At 38.1% G+C, this 21,261-nt stretch overlaps 1 protein-coding gene across 1 annotated transcript; it reads right to left on the bottom strand.

Moving 5' to 3' along the window:
* Positions 1 to 363: 363 nt before the first annotated feature.
* LOC149620855 (uncharacterized) lies at positions 364 to 20,282 on the bottom strand. Its single transcript, XM_089854630.1, has 9 exons — positions 20,193 to 20,282; positions 18,891 to 20,084; positions 17,182 to 18,831; positions 16,762 to 17,065; positions 16,531 to 16,716; positions 16,274 to 16,464; positions 15,175 to 15,650; positions 1,417 to 1,493; positions 364 to 440 (listed from the first exon to the last, which is right to left on the bottom strand). The coding sequence occupies exons 1-9, from the start codon at positions 20,280 to 20,282 to the stop codon at positions 364 to 366; spliced, it is 4,245 nt and encodes a 1,414-aa protein (XP_089710756.1).
* Positions 20,283 to 21,261: the final 979 nt, after the last annotated feature.

The raw sequence follows: 21,261 nt of genomic DNA, 5'->3' as shown, positions 1-21,261 counted from the left end.
AAAATAAAATACAAGTAAAACTTTGAAATAGCTTAAAAATTTAACTTGAAAGTATTTTTATGACAAGGGGACGAGTAATTTCAGAAATGTTTATCCTTTTAGACTGTTTTCATTTTCCTCGTTTTGGCTGAAAAATAGCAGTAATTTTATTAAATCGGTATGCTTTCATCTCCTTATCTCAATGGTAAGTTTTAGGAAAACAAAATATTCGACCCTTTAAGCTCTGTTATTATATTAGGTCATATAACTACATAAATAGTTCAGTAGGTTTAAATTAATGAAATGGTTATGAAACATTTAACGTGATAAGTAATGAACATATTCTTTGTAAGTTCGGTGACCAAGGACTTTGGTTAATTTCGGTTACTCAATTAGGCAAGCCCTCATATGAGAAGTTCCCATATGAGCGGGTCTTATAAAAGCGGGAGGACTGTGGTTCTCTAAATAGCGGTTTACCAAAAAAAGCAGTCTACCCATAGAGCATGGTTCTCGTAAACGAGGTATCCCGTGACACCAGTCCCATCGGTACAACTAGGATATGGTGTAGGTTTGGTTATTTGGACCTCAATAGCATTTGAAAGTTATGACTAATTAAGTCACGTTAAATTTGATAATTTAGACCTTAATAGTATTAGGTTTAGGTTTAATTTGATTTTTAAGGATTGGTTTTTGATCTTCAATAGTTTTAGGTTAGCTTAGGTTTGGTTATTGTAACACCAATTGTATTAGGTCAGGTTAGGTTTGGTTAGTTTAACCGCAATTGTATAGGTTATGTTTCGCTATTTCAACTCCAATAATAAAAGGACAGGTAAGTTTATTATAGGTAAAGTAGGGTGAGGGTATGATTATTTATTTGTACTTAATAGGTAAGGCTGAAAGGTTAAATATTGTTGAAAACTTTATTTTAACACAGCTCTCTCCAAAAAACGCGGCCGCCATTTCTAAAACAGAAAATTCTGTTTCGAAATAAGCAGTCTTAAACAACGCCACTGTTTTTTGGGATGTTACTATTTCTGGAGCTGCTCTTCTGGGAACTTCTGATACAAGGTACACTATCTACACTAAATCTATTGCGAATATTCATTTAATTATCTACAGGATCCTGTAATCCCTTACAACCTTAACACTGTAAAACTCCATTAGAGGTGGTATTTGTTAATAGAATTTGCCTAACACATATACATAGATAAGATACTACATAAAAGTAGTAGGTAATCGTAATATTTCCCTAAATTAAGTCGTGGAGAATTGAGATAACATTGCTAGCAAAGTTTCAAATCCATGGCTTTACCGATTTCTATATTTTTTTGCAATTCAATGTCACGCTTATGAAGCGTGAAGTGAGAATCAAGCTTTAAAATTAACTGGAATATGAACTTTGTTTAATTAATAGTAACTGGGGTGAACTACAAATACCTTCAATTTTTCCAGCTCCCTTTGACGTTTTCTCGCTTCCTCTCTTTCTATGAGCAAAATAATTAGTTTTATAAATACTGCATTTAATTAAGATTTATTTAGAATTAACATTGTAAGGCAACGCGAATTTAGTTAATAAATATTTGACAAAAAATACCATAATGTTTGACTCTGAAAAATGTCATTTCTAAATAATTAAAATGTATCGAATTATAAAGCCAAAAGTATATTTACAGGGATAGATTTAATTTTAGAAGTAGGAATGGAGAACGGTTAGTATTTACTTCAGTCCGTCTCATAGCCCAGTGTAGGGCCCTCCCTCCAACACGTAACGAAAAGTTTAAATAATCTTATTGGCTCACTTTAACTACGTTTTGATGACGTTGCTGACGGGGACGGCGAAAAATACGTAATTCCTTTTAACCTCTGTCGCTATGACTCGCCTCTTCTTTCATACCCCTCCGTCCCGTGGAAGCGGGACCGGGAATGTGACGCGCATCCAGATTACTCTGTTCTCCATTCCTACTTCTAAAATAAAATATATCCCTGATATATATTAGAACAAAAAGTTTCGATCAAGCAGGCATGCTGAAGACTAAAGCAATAATGTAGTTCGCTCAATTTTGGTAAAAGAACGAGAAAAAACAACTGTCATACAATGAAAATATTTCAAATCTGATAATTAAGGGTTTAAATTTTCATAGAGCTGGTTGTGTTATTAAAGGGGCTGGCCCGAGCTGTTGGGGTGAAGGGGGGGTCAAACTGTTGGTTGAAACGGTGGCGCCATTCCTTATGGCCAAAGAGCTGGGTGTTTTCCCCCTGAACTAAGGGCGGACTTCACCCCAACAGCGCCGGTTAGCCCCTTTAAATGTTAAAAATTACATTGCGTTTCCTTCAATATAAGTTACGAACCTTTGTAATAGCTATATTAAATTCCCTAAAATATTTTTACGCTAAACTCGATGAAATGAACAAAATCAATGCGGGCAGTTGTTAGGCATAGGTTGAAATGAGGTAAAAAATCCATTTTATTAAACGTCGTAGCTGAAACTGCCTGTGATTGGGCGAAAGCTCGACTTGCATCGTCTGCTACGTTAATAAGTTTGCAGCCATATACAAAGGTAGGAAAGCGAAACTTTTGATATAATTTATATACTTTTGATAAAGCCAGGAAAACATAGAAGCTTCACGGGTAACGATTGTGCTAACGCTCTAATACTCTGATGTGTGTAAGGAACTTGTATCATATTCCTTTAATGACGACATTGTGGAACAAACGTCGTGAGATTACTAAAGTACCCGCCCACTTCTCGAACTATCATTCTTACACAGTGGAAGAGACGAGAGAAAGATTTCCTATGACGCTTCTATTTTTTCCTCATAAATATTTGTAGAATAATAAAAATTTATAATTATGTGGTTTGTTTATTTATTTACGTGACGCGCTTTGAGGAGCCTGCGCCCTTCGATGACGAACGTGCTGTCCTGTAAGATAATTGATGGTATTATTATTTCAAAATATTTTAGCAAGAAATTTCATATACGTCCTAACCACAAATAAATATCTAGAAATATCAATAAAATTTAATTACCATTAAGAGGAAACGGTGGGGAAGCAGCGATAACCAGCTGTGAACTATTCTCTGCTACAGTGTTTAAAATGCAAGTCCCAAGAAAAAAGTAAAGACCAGCAAGGAAATAAAACACACTCAAAAATGAAGTCTTCTTCATAACGAAAACTATGCGAGAATGACACACCATGTAGAGGTAGCAATGACGGTGAAATTTAATGCGGAAACCAGTTATTCACACAATTAGGGTTATTAGATAAAATGGTAAGGTATGCTTTAAACTATGGGTTTACAGAAGGCATATTATGTTTAGAATTACAATTTATTATATGGGGTATGTTGAAATAATTTCGATCATTTTAAAAATGAGTTTAACATTTTATGCAGTGCTGCAATTCAATAGTGTAGAATATGATTTGGAATATTAAGAGATGAAATCAAAAGGTGTCTCTGTAAATTTAGTTACTCCACCGTTCTTCATTGAGGAAATATTACAGAGGTGTAAGATAGCTGTAAACCATAGATTAGGCTTACAAGTAAACTTTTCTAACTGTTCAAATTTGAATATTTTATTTATATGCGATAATGAGAAAAATATGTAAACACTTTACATTCTTAAAGGTGTTATATTTTCATGTATGTAATTTTTAAACATCAAAAATTTCTGTATGTCACTGATTAATAAAGCATAGAACTAATTGTCTTGCTTGGCAAGTTAGATATCATGTGTGACGATTACGTAAGTTTCACTGTATACAATCAGGAGTTCATAATAACCCCCTTTCGGGGGGAAGTATGAAACTGGCCATAGAGCTAATGGTAAAAATCGCGAACAACAAGATTCTGTCGTTGCGCATAGAAAGGATTAGCCTGTTTATGGACATACAACCTTACAGTACATCGTAGTGGTATCTATGCTCCTTGGTTTTCGTTCCAAAACTTCCGTTGGCTGGGATCTCCGTCGAAAAGAAAAATGGCGATATGGTGGACGTAGAAACACGTTGCAATTCTTATATTAAAGATACTGGGAATAAATTTGTCCAAACCGTTTTAAATTAACCACGGAATTCTCACTCACACATATCACAACAACACATCATTGACGATCTTTTAAATGTTTTGTAGAAAACTAGAAACCCCGACTAAAAGCCAACTTCTTAGCCAAGGCTTAATTTACACCGTTCCGACAGAAGCAGACGTGAGCCATTTTCGCTCCCAAAATCACAAGATAAAAATAGTGCTAAACCGGAAGTGTGCAATTTAATGCGCGTGGGCGCTAAAAAATGGGGTAACTATTTCTTTGGGAGTTAAGCGGTGTATGAATCCGCTGAGCTTTACGGCGAAACTTTGTTGTTACGGGCTTTTTAACCAGTTTCGTACTTCGGGTTATTATGAACTCCTGATACAATCAAATAATTTCGAAGTTAAATTATAATTTGAATAGTTTTGCTTAATGATAGTTTGCAAAAAACTTCTGAAACTAAATTTGTCCAGTTTTGTGAAACTTGTTTCGCTAATTTACAGAATTATTATTTTATTATAAGCCAAGACCTTGTAAAACTACTGTTCGATATTTTTCAGACCTGACGTAGGCGAAACCGAACACTTTCCCAGATATTAGATATGAGCATACTTTTCTGATAGATCCTTGACAGAAAACGCAAACCATCTGTTAACTAACCATGATTTATACTGTTCAAATAAATTAGGTTGTATAATATATAAATAGAAAATATTTCTGTAGTATATCGCTGTGGAAGATAATAGAGACAAAATTTAAAATTAACTGAAAATAAAAACAAGTCACGCAAATTAAGATTTCCGTACTAGCCAGGTGTGGTTGTTGGTGGTTTAAGGGTACACTGTAAAAAACCCGTGCTTTCCAGTACCTTTTAAGGTAATTTTCCTTGCAGGTCCCCAGACGTACCTTTAAAGGTACTTTAAAGTACCTTTGTGTAAATGTACTCTAAAATACCTCTTAAAGAAGATATTTTTGAGAAGTACAAGGTTTTTGTGGAACCGAAATGGGTATCATTTAAACGCCAACAACGGTCAGAATAAAACATTTTGTAAAGTACTTTTTATTACCGAAAGGGGTACCTTTTAAAGCAAAGGGCGGCTCCGTTGATGCCCCTGAAAGATGCCTTTTCTGCTACACGTTGGCTAAGCTTGGCAAAGGCTAGTTAAACCAAAGGTAGGAACCAATGGGACCTAGTGCATTAGGTCTGATTGGCAAGGTAAAATTCGTGCCCAGAAGATTAGCCAGCATGCTAGGGGTGATAATGGAGCCGCCAGTTACTTTAACACTCGAAAAGGTTCGAAAATATACTTTTAGGTGTCATATAAAACCCACAAACAGATCGGAAATATTGGCGGAATATTTCAAACTGGTAAGCCTTGCCTTAATTTCCCTGGGCTTGAAGCAAAGAGGGTATAAAGAGGGGAGTAAAAGACTTGGTTGGAGTATTCGCGCTTTGAAAATTTACCTCTAAGCTTCCGGTGTGCTCGCACATCTTTCTCTGCCCTCTTATTGGTTGAAATACGGTGAACCAGATATTAGGAGGAAATATATGAAACAAATAAAAAAAGAAAGGCGAGAAGACCCAAAATCCCTTGCCAAAGCCGCTAGCTTCAACTCCCCCTCTTTCTACCCTCTTTAGCTTAAAGCATTTGCAGATAAGGTTGAAATAACTCTCACTTTAATTGTGTGGGAGACGCCGAGTTAGTGGACCAAAGTATTTTTAACGACAACAAAACTATTTTATTATCCAAAAAAACTCCAAAAAAATTACAAGCTATTCGCTTATCCTTTCGCTACGAAAACTAAATTGACACTGAAAAAGAGAGAACGCGAGAGTCGTTCTTTTCGTTTGAAGAGGTGATTTCCCCCTTTTTACGCTACCTCCCGTACAAAAATTTTAAGCTGTAATTCATCTGCATACGCGCTTTTTTATCGCTACCACGCTGTAATAGGTATAAACAGGAGTTCATAATAACCCCCTTTCGGGGGGGAAGTATGAAACTGGCCATAGAGCTAATGGTAAAAATCGCGAACAACAAGATTCTGTCGTTGCGCATAGAAAGGATTAGCCTGTTTATGGACATACAACCTTACAGTACATCGTAGTGGTATCTATGCTCCTTGGTTTTCGTTCCAAAACTTCCGTTGGCTGGGATCTCCGTCGAAAAGAAAAATGGCGATATGGTGGACGTAGAAACACGTTGCAATTCTTATATTAAAGATACTGGGAATAAATTTGTCCAAACCGTTTTAAATTAACCACGGAATTCTCACTCACACATATCACAACAACACATCATTGACGATCTTTTAAATGTTTTGTAGAAAACTAGAAACCCCGACTAAAAGCCAACTTCTTAGCCAAGGCTTAATTTACACCGTTCCGACAGAAGCAGACGTGAGCCATTTTCGCTCCCAAAATCACAAGATAAAAATAGTGCTAAACCGGAAGTGTGCAATTTAATGCGCGTGGGCGCTAAAAAATGGGGTAACTATTTCTTTGGGAGTTAAGCGGTGTATGAATCCGCTGAGCTTTACGGCGAAACTTTGTTGTTACGGGCTTTTTAACCAGTTTCGTACTTCGGGTTATTATGAACTCCTGGTATAAATTAAGGCTACATTTTCTGCAGCTCGAAAAACGCGAAAATTTCACAGAAATTCCAGAACTGCAAATTGTCTGCCGTTTCTACATTTTCTGTTTATTATCTGTTAATTGTCTGTATTGGCAGAAATATGCAGCGCGATTCTGCAAACGCGATGCAAAAGTAGAAATAACAGCTGCTAGTTTAAAACTGTAATTTGACCACAGTTATAGACATGTTACAGTTCTGCAAAAGTGATGGAAAAGTAGAAATCCAGCTGCCAATTTAAAACTGCAATTTGACTATAGTTATTGACATGTTACAGGTCTGCAAAAGTGATGAAAAAGTAGAAATACCAGCTGCTAGTTTAAAACTGCAACTTGACCACATTTATAGACATGTTACAGGCCTGCAAATGTGATGGAAAATTAGAAATCCAGATGCCATTTTAAAACTGTAATATGACCATATTTATAGACATGTTACAGGCCGGCAAAACTTATGGAAAAGTAGATATTCAGCTGCCAATTTAAAACTGTAATTTGACCATATTTATAGACATGTTACAGGTGTGCAAAAGCGATAGAAAAGTAGAAATACCAGATGCTAGTTTAAAACTGTAATTTGACTACATGTATAGACATGTTACAAGTCTGAAAAAGTGATGGAAAAGTAGAAATCCAGCTGCCAATTTAAAACTGTAATTTGACCATATTTATAGACATGTTACAAGTCTGAAGAAGCGATGGAAAAGTAGAAATCCAGCTGCCTATTTAAAACTGTAATTTGACCATTTATATAGACATGTTACAGGTCTGCAAAAGTGATGGAAAAGTAGATATCCAGCTGCCAATTTAAAACTGCAATTTGACCACATTTATACACATGTTACAGGTCTGCAAAAGTTATGGGAAAGTTGAAATCTAGCTTCCAATTTAAAACTGTAACTATTCAACATTTATAGACATATTGCAGGTATTCAAAAGTAGAATTTCCTACTTTTGAATACCTGCAATATCTCTCTAAATGTGGTTAAATTACAGTTTTAAATTGGCAGCTGAATTTCTACTTTTCCATCACTTTTGCAGACCTGTAACATGTCTATAAAAATGGTCAATTTAGGTCAAATTAAAGTTTTAAATAGGCAGCTGTATTTCTACTGTTCCATCACTTTTGCAGACCTGTAACATGTCTTTAAATGTAGTCAAATTGCAGTTTTAAATTAGCAGCTGGATTTCTACTTTTCTATGACTTTTGCAGACCTGTAACATGTCTATAAAAAAGGTCCAATTACAGTTCTAAATTGGCAGCTGCATTTCTGCTTTTCCATCACTTTTGCAGATCTGTAACATTTCTATAAATGTGGTAGAATTGCAGTTTTAAATTAGCAGCTGGATTTCTACTTTTCTATCACTTTTGCAGACCTGTAACATGTCTATTAAAACGGTCAAATTACAGTTCTAAATTAGCAGCTGGATTTCTACTTTTCCATCACTTTTGCAGACCTGTATCATATCTATAAAAACGGTCAAATTACAGTTTTAAACTAACAGCTGGTATTTCTACTTTTGCTTAGCGTTTGCAGAATTGCGCTGCATATTTCTGCCAGGCTAGACAGTTAACAGTTAACAAACAGAAAATGAAGAAACGGCAGTCAATTTGCAGTTCTAGAATTGCTGTGAAATTTTCCCGTTTTTTGAGCTGCAGAAATGTAGCCTTAATGTATACCTATTACAGCGTGGTAGCGATAAAAAAGCGCGTATGCAGATGAATTACAGCTTAAAATGTTTGTACGGGAAGTCAACTTCGAGCGCACCCTAAATTTTTATCTGCTTCTGTTAGGCATTAATATTACTGCTTTTATTTTTCTAAAATTTGAATAAAGAATTGGTTAGGCCTAAAAAGGCATCTTAAAAAAGCTTTACTCATTCATCTTAATAAAATCTTTTGATCTAATACTGTCACGTCTCGATCCTAAAAATATTTAAACCACCATAAAAGATACAAAATTGAAACATTTTTTGGTCATAAATGGGCCAGTATTGTATATACAGTTATCATAAGTTTATCAGATATGTTTCAATTTCAAGTATGACACTGCCTATACTTCGTAATGCTAGAGACTTACTGAGAGCTAGTTCGAGAATGACGCGAGAATTGAATACACTCGGTTTTGCAGTCCAACTTCCTATTTAGCCTTATTAAGCCTTTGACAATGGCTCAACAGGCGTCGCTTTACGAGAATATGACGTTTCACCTACACCACTTCATGAAGTAACCAGTGACAAACTTATGGAACACATCTTACGAACTTATGCAGTTATGTTTAAGGTGTATCCAATACTAACAACATAAGGATTCCAAGCTTTCAAAGGTGTTGGCAGTCAAGATCTATAGATTCAAAACCTAATAAAATAAGAGGTAAAAAGTCGTAGAAAAACAATTTTTCATCCAAAAAAAGTAAATAAAATTAATTTCAGTTTATTTTAGTGATTTTATTCCAGTTTTTGAGACCAGACCTAGCTTTCTGTGTGTGTGCATGTGTGTGTTTGTGGCCCCGGGTACACGAAAAACAAGCGTGGATAGAAACCGATTAAGACAAGATCTACTATCACCATGGCGCTCGAAATGTGAAGGAAATTGCGAACCAAAGTACTTTAGCGTTATCATTTAAGTTTACAGCAGTTTTCCTGGTTGAGGATAGACGGAAAACAAGCCTGTCGGGACCCTTCCCTTCAGTTGTAATCGGTTTTTAGCTATAAGTTTGAAAGAATTTTTCGATTACGTTCTGTGAGTGTGTATGTTGTGGATGTTAGATAGACGAAAAGACCTTCTTATCTAGATGTGGTGAGAACTTAATGTACATGTACCTAAACAGTTGGAGCATCTCAGATATTACTTTAGCAAGTCAGAAAAGCGTGTATTCAGATGAATTACAGCTTAATATTTTTGTAAGAGATGAGTACAAGTTGGGAATCCAAAATAAACCTCTCCAAGTCGAGACGCAATATAGAGGCTATTTTTAAATATTTAAATAAATATAAATGATATTTATTAATTTAATCGTCATTAATTTACCTTAATTCTAGTTAAATCGTTTTAAGAAACTTTATTCCTAAAATCATTTTAAACATAGCTATTGTTGACGTTTGAACTCAAGCGTAAGCCTCTTTAATTGTTTTTGGAAATTTAGGGTATATAAGGCTACTGATTCACAATATTTGATAGGAAAACCCGCAATGACTCTGCAAACATATGAAACGCGCCTGCAATGATCCTGCAAAGAATCTGAAATGCACCTGCAATTATCCTACAAAGTATCTGAAACGCACCTGCAATGACCCTACAAAGAATCTGAAATCCACCTGCAATGATCCTGCGAAGTATCTGAAACGCGTCTGCACTTATTCCACAAAGTATCTATATCGCGCCTGCAATTATCCTTCACAGTATCTGAAACGCGCCTGCAATGATCCTACAAAGTATCTGAAACGCGCCTGTAATTATCCTACGAAGTATCTGAAGTGCGGCTGCAATGAACCTAAAAAGTATCTGAAAAGCACCTGCCATTATCCTTAAAAAGTATCTGAAACGCGCCTGCAATTTTCCTACAAAGAATCTGAACCGCACCTGCAATTATCCTACAAAGTATATGAAAAGAGCCTTCAATTAATCTAAAAAGTATCTGAAACGCGCCTGCAATTATCCTACAAATTATCCGAAATACGCCTGCAATGATCCTAAAAAGTATCTGAAACGCGCCTGCAATTATCCTACAAATTATCCGAAATACGCCTGCAATGATCCTAAAAAGTATCTGAAACGCGCCTGCAATGATCCAAAAAAGTATATGAAAAGCGCCTGCAATATTCCTACAAAATATATGAAAAGCGCCTGCAATTATCCTACAAAGTATATGAAAAGCGCCTGCAATTATCCTACGAAGTATCTGAAATGCTCCTGCAATTATCCTAAAAATTTCTGAAAAGTACCTGCAATTATCCTACAAAGTATCTGAAACGCGCCTGTAATTATCCTACGAAGTATCTGAAGTGCGGCTGCAATGAACCTAAAAATTATCTGAAAAGCACCTGCCATTATCCTTAAAAAGTATCTGAAACGCGCCTGCAATTTTCCTACAAAGTATATGAAACGCTCCTGAAATTATCCTGAAAAGTGTCTGAAATGCGCCTTCAATTATCCTACAAAGTATCTGAAACGCGCCTGTAATTATCCTACAAAGTATATGAAAAGCAACTGCAATTATCCTACAAAGTATATGAATAGAGCCTGCAATTATCCTAAAACGTATCTGAAACGCGCCTGCAGTTATCCTAAAAAGCATCTGAAAAGCACCTGCAATTATCGTACAAATTAAAGTATCTGAAACGCGCCTGTAATGGTCCGTAAAAGTATCTGAAACGCACCTGCAATTATCCTACAAAGTATATGAAAAGAGCCTTCAATTAATCTAAAAAGTATCTGAAACGCGCCTGCAATTATCCTACAAATTATCCGAAATACGCCTGCAATGATCCTAAAAAGTATCTGAAACGCGCCTGCAATGATCCAAAAAAGTATATGAAAAGCGCCTGCAATATTCCTACAAAATATATGAAAAGCGCTTGCAATTATCCTACAAAGTATAAGAAAAGCGCCTGCAATTATCCTACGAAGTATCTGAAATGCTCCTGCAATTATCCTAAAAATTTATGAAAAGTACCTGCAATTATCCTACAAAGTATCTGAAACGCGCCTGTAATTATGCTACGAAGTATCTGAAGTGCGGCTGCAATGAACCTAAAAATTATCTGAAAAGCACCTGCCATTATCCTTAAAAAGTATCTGAAACGCGCCTGCAATTTTCCTACAAAGTATATGAAACGCTCCTGAAATTATCCTGAAAAGTGTCTGAAATGCGCCTGCAATTATCCTACAAAGTATCTGAAACGCGCCTGTAATTATCCTACAAAGTATATGAAAAGCAACTGCAATTATCCTACAAAGTATATGAAAAGAGCCTGCAATTAACCTAAAAAGTATCTAAAACGCGCCTGTAATTATCCTACAAAGTATATGAAAAGCAACTGCAATTATCCTACAAAGTATATGAAAAGAGCCTGCAATTAACCTAAAAAGCATCTGAAAAGCACCTGCAATTATCGTACAAATTAAAGTATCTGAAACGCGCCTGTAATGGTCCGTAAAAGTATCTGAAACGCGCCAGTAATGATCCTGAAAAGTATCTGAAACGCACCTGCTATTTTCCTACAAAGTATATGAAAAGCGCCTGCATTTATCCTGCAAAGTATCTGACATGCGCCTGCAACTATCCTAAAAATTATCTGACATGCGCCTGCAACTATCCTAAAAACTATCTGAAACACGGCTGCAATGATCCTGCAAAGTATTTGAAACGCGGCTGCAATTATCCTACAAAGTATCTGAAACGCGGCTGCAATGACCCTGCAAAGTATCTGAAATGCGCCTGCAATTATCCTGAAAAGTATCTGAAACGCGCCTGCTATTTTCCTACAAAGTATATGAAAAGCGCCTGCATTTATCCTGCAAAGTATCTGACATGCGCCTGCAACTATCCTAAAAATTATCTGACATGCGCCTGCAACTATCCTAAAAATTATCTGAAACACGGCTGCAATGATCCTGCAAAGTATTTGAAACGCGGCTGCAATTATCCTACAAAGTATCTGAAACGCGGCTGCAATGACCCTGCAAAGTATCTGAAATGCGCCTGCAATTATCCTGAAAAGTATCTGACAAGCACCTGCAATTATCCTACAAAGTATCTGAAACGCGCCTGTAATTATCCTACGAAGTATCTGAAGTGCGGCTGCAATGAACCTAAAAAGTATCTGAAAAGCACCTGCCATTATCCTTAAAAAGTATCTGAAACGCGCCTGCAATTTTCCTACAAAGAATCTGAACCGCACCTGCAATTATCCTACAAAGTATATGAAAAGAGCCTTCAATTAATCTAAAAAGTATCTGAAACGCGCCTGCAATTATCCTACAAATTATCCGAAATACGCCTGCAATGATCCTAAAAAGTATCTGAAACGCGCCTGCAATGATCCAAAAAAGTATATGAAAAGCGCCTGCAATTATCCTACAAAGTATATGAAAAGCGCCTGCAATTATCCTACGAAGTAGCTGAAATGCTCCTGCAATTATCCTAAAAATTTCTGAAAAGTACCTGCAATTATCCTACAAAGTATCTGAAACGCGCCTGTAATTATCCTACGAAGTATCTGAAGTGCGGCTGCAATGAACCTAAAAATTATCTGAAAAGCACCTGCCATTATCCTTAAAAAGTATCTGAAACGCGCCTGCAATTTTCCTACAAAGTAAATGAAAAGCGCCTGCAATTATCCTACAAAGTATCTGAAAAGCACCTGCCATTATCCTAAAAATTATCTGAAAAGCACCTGTAATTATCGTATCTGAAACGCGCCTGTAATGGTCCTTAAAAGTATCTGAAACGCGCCTGTAATGGTCCTTAAACGTATCTGAAACGCGCCTGTAATGGTCCTTAAAAGTATCTGAAACGCGCCAGTAATGATCCTGAAAAGTATCTGAAACGCGCCTGCAATTTTCCTACGAAGTATATGAAAAGCGCCTGCATTTATCCTGCAAAGTATCTGACATGCGCCTGAAACTATCCTAAAAATTATCTGACATGCGCCTGCAACTATCCTAAAAATTATCTGAAACGCGGCTGCAATGATCCTGCAAATCATCTGAAACGCGGCTGCAATTATCCTACAAAGTATCTGAAACGCGCCTGCAATGATCCAAAAAATAGTATCTAAAACGCGCCTGCAATTTTCCTACAAAGTATATGAAACGCGCCGGCAATGATCCTGAAAAGTATATGAAACGCTCCTGTAATGGTCCTGAAAATTATATGAAACGCTCCTGCAATTTTCCTACAAAGTATCTGAAACGCGCCTGTAATGATCCTGAAAAGTATCTGAAACGCGTCTGTGATGATCCTGAAAAGTATCTGAAACGCGTCTGCAATTATCATAAAAAGTATCCGAAACCCGCCTGCCATTATCCTACAAACTTAGCAATTTCTGACTGTAACATGCATACAATATATTTGGAAGGTACAGTACTTGTAATGAGCCTACAAACATCCTGATATCTTACGGGAGTTACTATTTCCCCTCTGTTTTCTAGCTGTAAGGTAACTATTTTATGACTCTAGAGTTGCTAAATTTTGTATACTGTTGTACTGAGTTTTCCAACGGAAGATATTTTTTCTGCAAAACGTCTAAAATGTTCTGCATTGCTCTCTGGAATCACCTTAATTTTGTCTGAAATTGAACATTTTTCAGGTTTATTCCAGTATTTTTCCAGAATATTCCAGTTTATTTGCAATATATTGCAGATTCTAAAAAATCTAATTAACAGCAAAAATGCAGCCGTAAATTTTTGTACGGGCTTTTCCTATTTTTAGGGGGTTTAAAGCCCCAGGGGCTGGTTACTTTCCTTCTTTTGGGCTCTAACGCTCTCAGGTTCTCTCTCAACAAAATTGAAATACAAATATAACGAAGTTTCTTAAGGACAGAAGTCCATAATTTTACATTTTAAGTATAATTCCTTACACTCCCCCCATGAACGTTTACGTTCATTTATTCATTTTAATACTTTTTGTTTTTCTTTTTAATTAATTTCAAGGGGGTAAATCAAATTTATTGCGCGCCTTACTATAGCGCCTTTTGCCAATTTTAGAGTACAAGATCGTATTTTTCCGTCCCTCCCGGGAAATATTTCTTTAATCACTGCCAGTTTCCATGATTGACGAGGCATATTTGAATCGCTCAGAATCACGATTTTTCCTTCTTTAATTAGATCCTTATTGTCGCCAATGTTACCCGAGTGGGTCTTATGGGCAGATCTTAATTCTAAGAGATACTCCCTCGTCCATCTCTTCCAAAAACTAGTTTTCAAACTATCCTGGTACAAAAACCTTTTTAGTACCATATCTCTTGTTTTAATTTCTACGGTTTTGTCCTTAGCCATCGGCGGTAGTGAGGTCAATCTTTTTCCAACCAAGAGATGCGCTGGGGTTAGAGGGACGGGTTCTAGAGGGTCGCTACTCTGATATGTTAATGGTCGTAAATTTGTTATTGATTCGATTTCCGATAATATAGTACTTAATTCTTCGAATCCTAGTAACGCATTTCCTAAAGTTTTCTTTAGGGCGATTTTTACCGTGCGCATCATTCTCTCATAAAACCCCCCCCACCAGGGGGCACGCTCGACAATGAACTTCCACGTGATTCCGTGGCGACCAAAAAACTGATGTACCTCTTCTTTCTTTATGTTTTTCCACAACCGCTCTAAATCTATATTGGCCCTTTTAAAACTCTTTGCATTGTCTGAATAGATAGTTCTACAGATTCTCCTTCTAGAAATGAAACGTCTTAGCGCTAAAATAAAGGCTTCCGTACTAATTTTTGACACTAATTCCAAGTGCACCGCTCTTGTTACCGTACACGTAAACAAACAAATATAAGCCTTATAGTCCCGTCCCTTCTCTTCTCCTCGAACGTACAATGAACCCGCAAAATCGACTCCAACTACCTCAAAGGGTGGGGACTCAACTACCCTATCTTCTGGCAAAGGGGCCGTTACTTCATGAAGGGGTTTGGCTCTCCAAAATCTGCAAACTAAACAATGGTTCAATCGTTTCTTAGTTATCTGTCTGCCACCTAAAAGCCAGTAGTTGGAGCGAATTTCGGCTAGGGTTCCTGCTAAACCAGAATGGTACAGCTTTTCATGCACCTGGTCAATTAACAATTGCGTAAATCTATGGTTTGGTAAAATTACAGGATGTTTTTCTTCTCTAGTTAACAATGATTTTTGTAATCTACCCGCTACGCGTAAAAGATTGTTCTCATCAAAAAATGGTTTCAAACTCGCTAAATTAGAAGATTTTCCAATTTTTCCTGTAGTATTTAGTTCTTTGATTTCCGCTGGAAATTTCTCCGCTTGAACTTCCTTTAGCCAGAATGTTTTCGCTTCGCTTATCTCGGTGGTTGTTAAAGTGTTAGTGACATAATTTTCGTCATCCTCAAACTTAAAATGCGAAAAAAATCCTTGAAAAATCTAGTTTATTATGATATGTTTACTTTTTTATTTGGTTTCGTAGCAATTTATTAAATTGCAATCAAAGTTTTGTGTTTGGAAAAGGCCTAGTTGAGATTTTCTTTCGTTTGATGACGTAGTAAGGAGAAATTTTCACTCTAGATGTCGCTCACGTGACGCGCCTGTTAGTGTCGCCGCGCCGCGTTAAGCCTAATTTATTCAGATTCGCGCGCGCGCCGCATTAGTAGACTCGGGAGTCTCGCGCTTGGCTTTTCCGCGAGATGCCGTGAGTGACGTATCAAGGAGAAAAACCCGCCAAAAATCTTCTCCGCAAATTTGCCTTTGTCCCCCAAATTTCAAGTTTTCAAAGTGTTTTTTCTGTGTTTTCCCTCATAATTAAATATTATTCAAGCATATTTTTGGAATCAAAAGAGGTTAAACTCTCAAAAAAGTAAGGTTTTCTTTAGATTTGAGATAATTTTTAAATCACGTCGCTATTCCTTTAAGGGAGAAAGTACTCTTTCCGACTTGTCGTTTTTTCGCGCGTTTTTACAAAATCTAAATACCCACGCGGTCACTCTGAGCACGTGATGAAGACAGCTATGGTTGTCTAAATTTAAAATTGGTTCCGGTTGCTTTATCGCGCACGCTAATTGATTAACTTCAACGAGTTGTGATTTTCTTGTATAAGCGGTCACAGTTTCTTTTTCTGCCTCGGTAAGCTCTTGTTCAGCCTTTATTGGCCATTCGTCGTTCGCTAATGATAATCAGATCGGCCCATGCCACCAATGATCGCTCTCGATTAACTTCTCTACGGTTGTACCGCGCGTGAGCACGTCAGCTGGATTGTCATTTCCCGCTACATAACGCCAGGCTTTAGGGTCGCTTATGGTTTGAATTTCGTGTAGACGATTCGCTACGAAGGGTTTTCTTTTTCTCGCTAGATCTCTAATCCAGTAAATGGTAACTTGCGAATCGGACCACATGAATACCTTGTCATCGTCGAACTCTATTATTTCACGTATTCGTTAAATTAATCGTGCGACTAATAAACCCGCTGTTAATTCAAGCTCTGGTATAGTCCTTTTGTTGATGGGCGCTGCTCTAACTTTCGACACCAACATTCGACTTTCGAATTTCCCGCCAATCGCGAGTACCCGAACGTAAACAACCGCGCCGTACGCGCTCTCACTGGCGTCGCTGAAACAGTGCAACTCCTTTTTATTATCTCCCCCTTTTTTAGTAGTCCGCAATAATGACGTGGGGCTGAGATTTTCTCTAGTTGTTTTAGCTCGTTGCACCAATTTTGCCACTTTATGACGTGGTCGCTCATAAGCTCTTCGTCCCAATCTTTTCCGCTGAGCCAAATTAATTGATATAGCATTTTAACTCGAACTGTGAAAGGCGTGATTAACCCGAGGGGGTCATATATTCGGCTTGATAATTTTAGGACTCCGCGCTTGGTATTCTGTACTTTTGGTAGGTCGCTAATGATGGGTTCGACGTTGAACGTGAATGTGTCGCTGTCGGGTATCCATTTCATTCCTAATATTTTCAAGCTTTGATTTTCGCTGGAAATTAGGGATTTTTCGTGTTTTTCGCTGGTATCCCAATTTTCGTTTCTGAACATTTCATTAAGTTCTTTTGAACTACTCTGCCATTTCCGTAAATTCATATTCGCTTCGCTTAGGATGAACTTGGCAGCTTTCGCTAATTTCAAGGCTGAAGCATCGTCATCCTCGCCTGAGGTCAGGTCATCAACGTAAAGCTCAGAGTTTAAGGCTTCGACTACTTCCGGATATTCCTCTTTGTATCCCCGAAGATGGTATCTGATTGTCGCTGCAAATTGATACGGGCTGGATGTGACCCCAAATGATATTCTGGTCCATCGGTAAATGATTGGCTTTGGGTTTAGGTGGTATTTTGATGGTTCGTCATGCCACAGAAATCTGACTGCATCCCTGTCTTTGGGCGCTAGTGATATTTGCAAGAACGCTTGCTCGATGTCTGCCACTATTGCGACACGCTTGAATCGAAATCTAATTAGAACTTCCAGCAAGTCGGGGTTCATGTTTGGTCCGGGAGGTAGGCAGTCGTTTAACGATTTCTTTTCCTTTTCATGTGACGAGGCATCAACCACCATTCTAACTTTCGTAGTGGACTTGACCTCGTTAACCACTGGTTGATGGGGAGCGTAGTAAACTACCTGTCCCTCACTCATAACTTCGTTTTCCCCTACTTTTTCAATCATCCCTTTACTCTCATAATCCCTCAAAACGTCTCTATACCTAACAAATAATTCAGGGTCTCTTTCAAAACGTCTTAGTAGCCCCTCTAATCTATTTTTTGCCATATGATAATTCGAGTCTAACTCTGGCTTCTCATCTATCCAAGGGAGCTGAACTTCATATCGGTTGTTTTCAAACCTAACGCTCTTCTCAAACTTTTCGTTTGCCAATTGACCCAAGGGGTCCTTAACCTCTCCCGCTGGTTCGCTTATTCCTATGCTTTCTAAATCCCAAAAAGCCTTAAGTCTTTTGTCTAATGGATCCTCTTCCGGATCTACTAAGGTTATTTTCATGGCTTGCACCTCGTAATTGTTATAACCTTCGTTGATAATGTTGGCCATGTTTGCGGAGGTACTAATAGGTCCTTGGACCACCCACCCAAACAAACTATTTGTCGCTACCAGTGATGGACTTAACCGCTCGTTTTGTGTATAAATAACCTTCCAGTAGTAATCAGAGCCTATCAATAAGGTTATATGGTCATTTTCTTGACCTTCGCTATCAGCCTCATCCGCTAATTTTAAATTCCTTTCGTTTAATTTACTTCTGATCTCTGAGTTTGGTATTTTTATCTTCGCCACGCTGATCAATGGTGAAGTTATAGCTTCTATACAAATACTACCCTCATTATGTACGCTCTTTACTTCCAGTTTTACTCTTTGAGATTGCAATACAGTGGGGTTACTATTTCCAAACGTGTTAACTTTTATCTCTCCCCTACTTATTTCGTCCAACTCTAGTTTTTGGGATAGGTCCTTGTCAATGAAACTAGCCTCGCTCCCCCATCTATTAAACATCTCGCTTTTATCCACCCATTTTTTCCTTTCACTAGAACTCTAGCAGTTTGAAGTAAAATTCCCTTCTGAAACCCTTTATTTCTGGACACCATGCTAACTTGAACAGCAGGTGTTTCTACGGTAGCTACGCTCTCCTGTCTTTTCTCGCTGTCATTGGGTTTGCCGAGTGGTTTTTCGCACATCGCGACATGATGTCGGCCATTACAGTCAGAGCATTTAATCCTCGCCCAACAATCTTTCGATAAATGTGGGCCTCGCATACAACGAAAACACCACCTCTTTCTTTTCAGTAGCTCTTTTCTCTCTGCTAGGTTATACTTTTTGCAATCTTCGGGCCTCTGCCCATCCCTTTCGCAAAACAAGCAATTCGGATACGGTTTTTCCCGCACCAAGGTGGTCAGTACTGACGCTGAAGAAGGTCTACTTTTGTATTCCTTGTTATTGTAACGCTCTGTGGGGCCTTTCCCTCGTAGAGGTTCACGTTCCCTCGCTTTACTTCTAGATGATGAGTCATCAATATGGAGCCTTGACAATGCTGCACTGCGTTCGCGGCTTTGTAAATCTTCTCTAATGAATTCTAAGACCATTTTAATATCCCAGTTTTTGCTTGATTTATTCGCTTTCGTGTACGCTAATCTAATCTCGTTCGGTAACAACCGTATAATCATGGGACAGAGGAAATTTTGAAACGTGTTGGGATTTACTCCCATGTTTTCCAGGCTCCTAGTTTCTACCTCTAATGAGGAATATAACTTCCTTAGGCCTACTATGTCGTCGGCATTTTCCACCGCCGTAACTGTTAATAATTTATCTATGTGCGCGTTAATCAGGGCGTCTTGGCCAAAATTTTCTTTCAATATCGTTATGGCCGCGTCGTAATTGGCCTCCGTGGGTGTAAAACCCGTTATTTTTAAAGCCGCTTCGCCCTTCAGATAGCTCGTTAGATAGTTAAATTTGTTTACCTTGCTCATATTTGCCTTGTTATGAATGGCCGATTCGAATTGGGTCCAAAATTGAAGCCACTTCGCGCTGTCTCCGTCAAATTGTTCAATTTGTAACGTCGGTAGGTTGACTTGAATTTCGCAGGTACCGCTCGCTGAGTTACCCGTTGATGAAGTTTGGACAACCGCGCTTGTCTTGGTAATCTCTTGTTTTATCTTGGCTTCAAGTCTTGTCGAGATGGTGGTAATCCTATCCTCGAAGTCTTCTACGCTTTCTATTTCGGCTTGCAAATCAGCAAGAGGGGTTAAGGCTTCAATCTCCTCGTTTAACGGCTCAAGATGACCACGTTTCTGGTTAATAATCGCTAATGTGGTCTCTAATTGAGTAATATCCGCTGGCGTTGTCCATAGCAATTGATCCGTTCAGTCCTCTAGTTTGACTATGACTCTTCTTAATACCTCTCTTTTGAGTTTCGCTCGGTTATACTTCGCTTGATCTTGGGGATTCATTTGGCCCTCGCCATAGCTGTTTTCTCCATTTTCGCTCATTTTTACGCTAATTTTCTTTCTTTAGCTAATTATTACCGTTCACGCTAATCCAAAGGTCCCGGGTTTCGGCACCATGAAATAACTCTCACTTTAATTGTGTGGGAGACGCTGAGTTAGTGGACCAAAGTATTTTGAACGACAACAAAACTATTTTATTATCCAAAAAACTCCAAAAAAATTACAACGCTATTCGCTTATCCTTTCGCTACGAAAACTAAATTGACACTGAAAAAGAGAGAACGCGAGAGTCGTTCTTTTCGTTCGAAGAGGTGATTTCCCCCTTTTTACGCTACCTTTGTCCTATTTTTAGGGGGTTTAAAGCCCCAGGGGCTGGTTACTTTCCTTCTTTTGGGCTCTAACGCTCTCAGGTTCTCTCTCAACAAAATTGAAATACAAATATAACGAAGTTTCTTAAGGACAGAAGTCCATAATTTTACATTTTAAGTATAATTCCTTACAAAGGTAAGCAATGGACTACTTCGATGTTACTGAGAGCGAGAAAAACGAGGGCAAAATTTTGCCTTCCGTCTCACCTTTTTACCTCTCCGTGTGACGTAGTCCAGGAGAGGTTCTGTAACGGCCGTATCTGTCTGTCTGTCTGTGTGTGTGTGTGTGTGTCTGTCTGTCCGTTGTTACACCCACGTGACCGCGTTCGCAGTTTGCGTATCGGAGCAAACGTGTTCGCCATTTCCGAACTGCTTTCACAGTCACGGAAATGGCTCCTCTACTTGAGTTCTCACACCACCATCTTCTGGTCTTTGTCCATCCCACACGGACACCAGTCTGTTCTTACTGGCTTCTAATCACCACCATCTTCTGTTCTTTGTCAATCCCACATTGACACCAGTCTGCACTTACACTGGCTTCTAACACCACCATCCACTGGTCTTCCGTCTATTCCACATAGACACCAATCTGTATCATTGGCTTCTACTTTATTATCATCGTTTGGTTTTAGGATATACGCGGCGATCAGCTA

Source organism: Phalangium opilio, unplaced genomic scaffold (genome assembly GCF_054372755.1).
Source record: "Phalangium opilio isolate 3A_F unplaced genomic scaffold, DU_Popi_V2 ptg000209l_1, whole genome shotgun sequence".
NCBI lineage: Eukaryota > Metazoa > Arthropoda > Arachnida > Opiliones > Phalangiidae > Phalangium > Phalangium opilio.
The sequence above is the reverse complement of the archived record's forward strand: the minus strand, read 5'-3'. Positions and strand labels throughout refer to the sequence as shown.

What these genes read in the sequence shown, in the direction of transcription:
- LOC149620855 (XM_089854630.1), bottom strand. Translation starts at nt 20,282, where the DNA reads ATGAGCGAAAATGGAGAAAACAGCTATGGCGAGGGCCAAATGAATCCC. An exon ending in TCATTAGCGACCTACCAAAA is followed by an intron (nt 17,066 to 17,181) that starts GTACAGAATACC and finishes AATTTGGCTCAG; the next exon opens with CGGAAAAGATTGGGACGAAG. An exon ending in TGCTCAGAGTGACCGCGTGG is followed by an intron (nt 15,651 to 16,273) that starts GTATTTAGATTT and finishes ACAACCACCGAG; the next exon opens with ATAAGCGAAGCGAAAACATT.